The 9,202-nt window shown below is 45.2% G+C and overlaps 1 protein-coding gene and 1 long non-coding RNA gene across 2 annotated transcripts in view; one reads left to right on the forward strand and one right to left on the reverse strand.

Moving 5' to 3' along the window:
• The window catches only part of FBXO47 (F-box protein 47), a 10,132-nt gene extending 4,414 nt beyond the window's left edge, over window positions 1–5,718 (reverse strand). The window contains exons 1-6 of the mRNA XM_017744619.1: window positions 5,471–5,718; window positions 4,879–5,049; window positions 2,615–2,691; window positions 1,660–1,737; window positions 769–877; window positions 7–25 (exon numbers count right to left, since the gene is read on the reverse strand). Of these exons, the coding sequence (XP_017600108.1) occupies window positions 7–25; window positions 769–877; window positions 1,660–1,737; window positions 2,615–2,691; window positions 4,879–5,049; window positions 5,471–5,642 (626 nt within the window). The 5' untranslated portion in view covers window positions 5,643–5,718. The remainder of the gene's footprint in view (window positions 1–6; window positions 26–768; window positions 878–1,659; window positions 1,738–2,614; window positions 2,692–4,878; window positions 5,050–5,470) is intronic.
• An 871-nt stretch (window positions 5,719–6,589) lies between these two features.
• LOC108446993 overlaps window positions 6,590–9,202 on the forward strand; it is a 5,055-nt gene continuing 2,442 nt past the window's right edge. Inside the window, exons 1-2 of the long non-coding RNA XR_001862342.1 lie at window positions 6,590–7,019; window positions 7,630–7,727. This is a non-coding gene — a long non-coding RNA (uncharacterized LOC108446993). The remainder of the gene's footprint in view (window positions 7,020–7,629; window positions 7,728–9,202) is intronic.

Here is a 9,202-nt window from a genome sequence, read left to right on the forward strand (position 1 = left end):
CGCAGCTCCAGCCTGCGGGCACTGCCTGGGAAACGGGCTGGGCTCAGTAATTCCTGAGCCTCCTTCCGTTCAAAGCATCGCTTCTTCATAGCAAGGGAAAGGGGGGCGGGTTCTTAACGTGTTTAATTCGGTTTTCATCTCTTACTGCCTGAATTTGGCTGGTTTTGGTGCTTTGCCCCAATTCAGGTGGTGGCATCTGTGGATGCACCCTCTGGGATCCTCCACAAGCTGTGGGGTTTGGTTTCTGGGTTTTGGCGATATTGGAAGGGTGAGATGGCTGTGGGTGAAGTGTTCCACAGAAATTCCCTGTTCTGTGTTGGGAAATGGGAGAATTTCTTGGGAGGCGTTTGTGCCGTCAGTGTTGGGGTTCAGAAATGTTAAACCTCGCTTTTTGCTGCATCATTTTCTTTCTGAGTGGGCTCCTTTCCCATTGATTTCACTGTTGTAGGGTAGGAAAGATTCAAATCCATGATGTAGAGACACAACTGATGACTTGGATTGATAATGCAATGATTTATAAAACCCCTAAAGGCCTCTCAAGACAAATCTCTTCACTGCAGAGACAAAGGCTCTTGGTGAAGGGAAAACAGCTGTGTCCATCGAGATGAAGGCCAAGAACTCGCTGTAGGATGCCCACAGAACACACAGCAGAGTCAGGAACCCCCTCAGTCCCACCCACATTCTGTTTGCAGCAATCAGGAGCCATTTCCTGCCCTCTCCGTGCTGGCACATTTTGGGTTTTTGGGACTGCTGGCTGCTCTGAGTTACCTGGTTTGCTGCTGACGACTGTCTGCACTTTCCTGGCTAAGTTGCTCAGCTCCCAGAGGAAGTTAAACACCCGGTGGCACTCGAGCTCATCCCAGCCTGCTGTCAGGATCTGGAGGGGAGGGAAAATGGGGTGAAAACGAGGAGATTGAGCAGAAATTCGGTTCACAGTGCCAGTGCTCACAGCAGATAAACACAATTGGTCCTGCAGGTTCTCAGGAGAGGGAGGGAAGGGTTGTACCTGAGTGAGGTGCCTGAGGAGGGCAGGGAAGGCATTGCCTGCCTCAGGCGGTGCTTAGGGCCTTGATACTGAAATTGGCCAGAAAAGAAACTTTCTAACAAAATTTGAAGCATTAGAAAGCAGGGATTTGTCAGCCTGATGCCTCCCAGAACTAAAAGCTGCTGAGGGTGTTCCAAAATCTGATTTGTGAATCTTAAGTGGAAGGTATTTGCTACAAAATATCCCTGCACCAATAATCACCTGCTCTGCTAAGAGACGATTTTAATTTTAAAGTTTTTTTACATTAATTTTAAGCTACCACAAACAGAAACTGTTCTGACCTCTGATGTGTGGAGCCATTTCCCTTGAAACGAAAGCATCTCTGCTCTTGGCCTGTGAATTTGGAGCTGTGTGATAAAACACTCCCCTTCTCCCCTCCTTAAGTAATAAATTGCTAATCAAAACCCAGACTGGTTGGGAAAGAAATCCAGGCCAAGGAATCCTCAGGAGTCAAATCAGCAACTTGCAGCACCAGAAAGAAAACTCAGGAACTGTGTGAATAACCACCACCCCCCTCCCCTACACCCCAAACCAGCTCATACTTCTAAAAACCTTGCAAGACACAGATGAATTTAGAAAACTGCCTTAATTTTCTGTCCATGGGGATACTGTACCTGTAAGAACACCCCATAGCACTGTAACCCCAGGCAGTGCAGGGGACTGGCACAACCATTCAGCTTGAAACAGGAAACCTGCAAGTGCAAACAGCAGTGGTTTGTCCTCGTGGACCACGAGTTCATTGCTATGATTGAAAATTCTCTGTGCTCCTTGTGTCCCTCAAAGCAGAGAGGTTCGGAAGGATTCCCTCCCCTCCTTGTGTGAGTTTTGGGAATGTTATGGAAATGAGTTGTTGGAATGAGTTGTGGTAGCTGCTTTAGGGTTTAGCATTGAGTCAAAACTGTGGGTGTATAAAAGGGTTTGGAGAAGAAAAATCTGATTTTTTCCAATCTGGGGAGGAAAAACCTTATTTTCAGGGAGGGAAATTTCCATGAAGGGCTGTGCAGAGCTTTAGTAGCCCATGAGATGATGAGGAGCTGAGAACCACCAGCCTGGGAAGGTGGGGTCTCAGTGGAACAGCCTCCAACATGCTGGAGTTTGGTACTGATATCATGAAGAGACTGATTCCAAATTAATAAATTGATTATTCAGTGGTGATAAACTCCAGCAAAGATTCACAGAATCACAGAATTAATGAGGCTGGAAAAGAACTTTGAGGACATAAAGTCCAACCTATGACCTAACCCCACCTCATCAACTAAACCATGGCACCGAGTGCCACACGCAGCCTTTTGTTAAACACCTCCAGGGACAGTGCCCACCTCCCTGGGCAGCCCATCCCAGTGCCCAATCACTCTTTCTATGAAGAATTTTTTCCTCATGTCCAGCCTAAACCTCCCCTGGCACAGCTTAAGGCCATGTCCTCTTGTCCTGGTGTCACTGGAGACCATCCCAGAGGAAATGACCTTGTGGAAATAGTGTTGTAAGCACAAAGGACAGTGAGGAATGCTGCTGGAAGGAAGGTGGACTTACACCTGAGAGTATTTTGTGCACATCCCCTCGAGTACTTACCCCTGAGAGCACCTTGTGCACGTACTTGAGCCTGTCCCTGGTGGGCAACAGCAGGGTGCACCTCTTGAGCAGCAGCCCTGGGGCAGAGGGGTCAAACACACACAGCTCTGGGGATGCTCAGACACCGCTGGAGCATCCTCAGGAAATAAATACAGCCTGAAAATGCAGGCACAGAGAAAAAGCTGCTACTCCAAGGTGGAAGGAGCAGTGGTTTGTGTTTGGAGTAGGGGCAGCAAGGCCATCTTTCCCCAGAGGAATGTTTTCAGGGAGTTTCCAGCTTCCTGCACCCACTGTAACCTGTTTATGGTGTTGTTTAAAGCCCCCGTTACTCACAGGTGGAGCTGGATTGAAATGACTGCATTGGTTTGGGAATTACAGCTGTTCAAAATACTGCACAGAAATGTGAACTTGTTGCACCTCTTCTAAAAGCAGCCTGGGGAAAAGCTGGTTTTCCCCTTACATCATCCCCAAGTTTTTTTCAGGATAGCCACATGTTCTAAAAAGCAAATATTCTGGATTTTCCTAATGTAAAACGTAGCAGAGAGGGAAATTTCTTTTCCTATACAGGCATGGTTGGGATGTCGGAGTCTGGAGCTCGTTATCCCAGGGAACAGCTGGTTGTTGAGCAGAATTCCTTCCACACTCCTGATAAAAACTGGGTTAACAGCTTGCACTCAAAGCCTTTCACCAGAATAAAATATATATATATATATATATGTTTGCTGCTTTTTAATTAATCAAGGAATCCACTGAAAAGCTTGGAGCTTCCCAGGGAGAAAGAGAAACAAAAAAAAAAAAAAAAAAGAAGATTTTTCTCCAGAAAAAAATCCCACCCTAAAAATACATCCTTTTTTTTTTTCCCAAGGTCAGAAAGTACTTTGTGGATTTACTGTGATTCTGAAGTGACTCTTCCCTCCCTCAGAGCGTGTCAGCATTCCTTCACGACAGCCATAATTTATTCATCAGCCTCGGATCTGCTCCAGAGCTCAGCCAAGTCCATTTTTTATTGACTAGATCAGACTTTGGAGAGCACTCCCCGAGGAGCAGCTGTTAGGACAGCTTAGCTGCACTCCAGGATGGAGCCACCCGTGAGGGGAAAACCCCGTGGAGTGAGAAAAGGCTCGAGCAAAAGGTGCTTTTTGACTCCAGCTTTTTCCTGCTGCAATGTAAATATTGATTTTGCAGCCAGCCCTACCAGAGACGCTCCCCTAAGCCTCCCACCGTGACACAACCGCAGCCAATGGTTTTGTGTTTTGAAAAGGTTGTGTTTGACTCCTCCAGCTCCTGCAGGGGTGGGTTCACACCTACATTTGAATAACAAGGTGCCATTTTGGGTGAGATTATTACAAAGCCCAAACTGATTCTGATTTTTATTTTTTTTTAAGGATTTCTAGGTTTCAGGCTTCATTTTAAAAAGGAAAGACTAAGATTAATTTTAAAAGGTATTTTAAGATAGCTCAAAACATCCATGGTTTGCTTACTGCAGGTTTTCATTCTGAATTATTTTAACAGCTCTCCTTTACCTTGTGTGAGCTGATGTTTTAATGCCTTTATTTAATGCCTTTAAGGCCTTCATTTAATGTCTTTAATGCCTTTACTTAATGTCTTTAAGGTCTCTATTTAATATCTTTAATGCCTTTACTTAATGTCTGCAGTTCAACCCATATTTACAATTCTCCCTCTAACCCTGGCATTTATTTCTCTGTCAAACACACATTTTTTTATCAGACAGGGAACAGTAAATATGGACCCACTGATGTTTTAATTTCATTTCCTCCCCTGACAGAAGGATGTAGAGCGAATCAGAACCAACGTGCTTTAAAAACGAGCAAGGCAGCCGGTGTTGGTCACTCCGGAGTTAGGCTGGGCTTAAGGGCTGCATTTCCCAGCCTGAGGAATGTGAGCTGCTCCAAAGGGAGACCCCGCGGGCTGAGCAGCCGCATTCCTTTGGCTGCCCGGGGCCTGGGAGCCTCGGTTCCCTCTGCGCTTCTCAGCGCCGGGTTCCAAACAGAGGGAATTTGGAAACACCTCCTCCTGCAAGCTGATCCTCTGCCTGTTCTCTGGAAAAAGGACACCCAGAGGAGGCAGGACACGCAGGGTTTTTTCCATAACTCAGAGGTTTTGGAAGGATTTCAGGCAATTCCTCGGTGTGGGAAGGGATTGTTTGGCTCCTCGTTCTGCACGGAGGATTTGGGCCACATCCTCAGCGTTTCTCTGTTAACGCACACACCAGGAGAAAGCTTTTGAGTGAGTTTTGCTCTCACCTAGAGATTTGTAGTGCTCCAGAATGGAGGCTCCTTCTTTCCTGCCAGGGAGTTCGAGGTTGTGGAAGTCCTGCAGCAGGAGCCGGCGGGTCCCTGACGAGGTGGAGATGTAATTAATCAGGCGGCTGCTGATGGTTTTGGACACCATGCTCAGCATGCTGATGTCCTTCACTGGAAAAGCAAAGCCCAGGACACTCCTAAATCCCTACTGCAAGGGAAAATGCTGATCACGAGTCAATAACTTCTTCTGACTTCAAAAACAGGCCAAGAAATGAGATTTATAAATAAAACAAAAATTAATTACTGTTGATCTCCTTTGCCAGCAAACTGGAGTAATTAGGAACTGACAGATCTAAGGAATAATTTTCACATTTGATAAGCAAAACCCAACTTCAAATAGATTGTAACCATCATTGAAATTTTGGTCAGTTGTTTTCCCATGCTTAAAAGCTGACAATTCAGCGTTAAAGCCACATAAAATGACTTTAACTGCTTAAAAGCGACAGCATTTTGAATGCTAAAGCTTTGTAGATGAAAAAAAAAAAAATCGATGGTAATTTTCAGATGTTGAGGTTTCTGATCAACTCCTCACCTGAGAGATAATTCAACATCATTTGGAAGATCTCTAAGGGAAGGGTTTGGAAATCCCCCAGTGCTGACAGAGCCTGGCAGTCCCTGCCCGGGGTGTGGCAGGAGCGGCGGCTGCTCCGCCTCTGTTTCTGCCCGAGGGTCGAGGTGCAGCTGCTCCCTGCGCTCGAGGTCATTGTTCCGGTGTTCCCATCAATTTAACCTGGAGGAAAAAAAAAACCCAAAAAATATTAAAGTCTGATTTTCTGAAGAGGAAAAGGCTCCCAGGATGAGGCTGAGAGGAAATGACTCCCTTGGAGACACAGAGAGTGTGAAAATCTCGTCTGTGCGTAGGATAAGCTGCTTGGATTCAGGGCAGTGAAAGCGATTTGCTCAATAACTTTTAGTACATAAGGAATTAAATGTGTTCTAGCTAATAATTTATGTGTTGAAAAGTATAAATAATGTCTGGGGGAATGCAGGATTCAGCTGATTTTGGAGGAGGAAAAGACAAAAGCACTGGGGGCACATCTGAGGGGGCAGACACAGCAAGGGAGGAAAACAGCTCTGAAAGGGAATTCTTGGGGAATTACATGTGAGGGTACAAGCTACAGTAATTAACAACATCGTTTTAATTTGTCACACTAATTATTCAACAGAACACCGAAGTTACAGGGCTGTTATTGAAAGGATCATCACCGCTCCTTTAGGGTGATAATTACTGATACGTGTGCTTGTGTGGGACCAAATCAAAGATTAAAAGCACCAAAGTGATGCCTCAAACCCTTCTTTTCCTGCAGCACTGAGCTGGTGCAAGGCTTAATTTAATATAATGTCTCTATGTGTGATATAAAAAGAAATGGTACTATTGCCCCGTGAAAATGTCCGTGCCTCAGGCTTTTCCAAAATCACAGGGGGCTGAAAACGAGCTTTGAAAGAATCAATAAATCGGATTATTTCGTTTACCTTCTGGGTTTTGAGTCCCTAGAACAGCCACACTTCACAATGTCAGGCAACACTGGGAGCCGGGGACTCACTGTGTCTTAAATTTATGTTCTAACTGAGATTTTTCACGCTGCTCCTTGATTCCAGCAGCTGAGGCTCCGGGGGGATTGCCAAGGAGGAGAACGAGCGCCGCAGGATAATTCCAGGAGCTGGCAGCGCTGGCTGGAACATCCCTGGAGCCGGTCCAAGCTGCAGTGCAACATCCCAGCCACCAGCAGTGGGAAATTCTCCCGGAGAATAGACCCCATTGTTCCCGGGATTACAAATTTACAAAATTACAGACAACAAGCTCCAAACATCCTCCCTGTTTATTACAAAATCACTCCAGCCAGACTCTCTGATATTCCACGGAGGAGAAATGGCCTCGTCCACAATGGGGGCTCTGTTTGTGCTGAGGAATCGGGGCATTTTGGGAAAAGTGCTACACGCGGGGCTGGCCGGCTCTGGGGAGGCTTGGAATTGTACATTTAAGGAGTTTTTTACTTCGCTGGGAACATTTTTAATTTAGCTATAGGATATTTCTGGCTTGCAAAAGCAGCTGAAAACTTTCACAGGGCTTGTGAGCAAATGTAAGTGCTGCTAAAATTAGTGGGTTTAGGATTTGAGGAGGACAAATTGACATAACACCTTTAAGAAAAAGTCACCTATAGATAAAATTCTATTGAAAATGCTTATCTTCTAAAAGCAAGGAATTTTACACAGAGAATTGTGCATTCCCTATAAATTCCTTGTGGACCACATAAAAATCAGCCCATTCCCTGTTTATAACCAGCACCACCAAACTTGGCTGAATCTGGTGCAGATTTCTGATCCAGTCTTTAGAAATAAAGTTGCAATCCTATGACACTTTCTTCTCTTCCCACTCTCTCCTTTCTGTCTGGAGCTGTGGGGATTTGTGGGATCTTTCAGTGGTTTTTTAAAAAATCTTACCTTGGGTCTCCAGTTGGGGAAGGAAAAATACTTGGCCACCAGCGAGGTTTTTGGGAAGTATTTGTCTAATATTTGTCTCTTTCTGTCCAACCTGGTTGAAGTTAAATGGATTGTTGCTGTTCTAATGCAGAGCAGAGCTAGATAAAATTAATGTAAATAAAAATGAGTGCAAACAGCCAGTTTTAAAGCCTTTCCTGAAAGCTCCCGTTTGCTTCCTCTTTGACTTAACATGGTTTTTTTATTTCTTAGGGAGTTGAGCCAGAGCGGGGCAATGGGCTGTGCATCTCCATCTGCTGCTGGGACACCAGTGTTTGGAGAACTGCTTAATCCACACTGGAAATTGAAAGGTAAATGTTAAATATTTAACAAGCTAAACTCAAAACCTTAGCTAAGAAGGGTCATCTTATTTGTTGCTATAAACTAATTTGTTTACAAGGCCAAAAGCATCAACTTCCACCCATGTTGCCCTTAAGCAGTCGCTAAACTCCTGCTAATGGATGCACTTTAGTCCTGATATTTCTCGGAGCCCTGTGTTAGCATTTGGCAAACATTTATTGCAAAAAGGGTGTTTACTTTGGAGATTGGTTTGGGATGTTTCCCTTTCCCTTCCTCATCACCACGAGCATAAACCCAGTGGCTTTGAATATTAACTCCATGGGGGTTTTCATTTGTTTTTCCCCGATTTGTTCTTGTCCTTTGTCGTATAAAAATAAAATAAAATGGAGTGGAAGAAAATAGGATAACATAAAATAATAATTTTCAAGTACAAGCCTTAGTGGGGGATGACAAACCTTAGAGCACTGAGTGCACCCATGGAGTTACCTTAATACTTGTTACCCCTAACCTACACTGAAATCTTTTGTTTAAAAAAAGTGGTTTTATTTATTATAAAGGCTCTGTGTAAGATTGATGGTGCAAATCGGTCCCAAAAGCACCTAAATTGGAGAATAATGTGAGTACAAAGCAGAGCTGAGGGTTCCTGGCCTTGTTGCTGGTGGTGGCCGGGTTGTGGTGTGAGGGGGCTGGCTCCCAACAGAGAGGAGAAACACTAAAAAGAGCTTCTTTTTCCCTCATTCCAGCCTGGATTTGCTCCTCAGGCTTCAATATTTGATGAAATGGGTTATTTTTGGCCTTTTACCTGTGTTTTCGGGTCAGATTCAGACGAGCTATGACCTTTAGGCCAAAGGATGGGCCAGGCTGTGGCTTCCGCCATGGCTCCTCTCCCTCCAACCTATCAAAATTCGTGGCTAAAGGGCTGAAATGGGGGCCCTGCACCCCAAAACCTACATAAAATTAATAGAGGGTGTCTCACAGTTGATGGTACTCACATAAAACAGTGTATCAGCTGCTTTTTCCCTCAGGGAAACCCCATCTCCACAAACACCCCCGGCCGGACACCCTCAGGGAGCTCTGAGGGAGCAGCAGGGGATGGGGGAGTGGGGTCACCAAACCCCGTGTCCCTGAGGGGGAAAGAAACCCCAAACCCCCATTTTTAAATGATTATTATTTAAATTCAACTCTTTAAAGCCTTATTTCAGTCAAATGTTGTTACCTATTGGGGTCAAAAGGGGTTCTGGTTGTAGAAGCAGAGGCAGGTGCGTACAGGCAGCACAGCTGTGTTTGGGAGCCTCAGCCGGGAGCACAAATGTTGGCAAATACTAAAAACCAACACAGTAAGTTTCGATTTGGTAGTCGTCAATGTGGCCACAGACGCGCTGGAGGGGGGAAATGATTACAGACAACAACAGCGCGTTCCCCCAGCGGTGTTTCCTTAGTGCTATTGGCAACTCGGCCCCTTTTTTAGGTGAATTTATGCGAAATT

This window comes from Corvus brachyrhynchos, unplaced genomic scaffold (genome assembly GCF_000691975.1).
Source record: "Corvus brachyrhynchos isolate BGI_N302 unplaced genomic scaffold, ASM69197v1 scaffold30, whole genome shotgun sequence".
Taxonomy (NCBI): Eukaryota; Metazoa; Chordata; class Aves; order Passeriformes; family Corvidae; genus Corvus; species Corvus brachyrhynchos.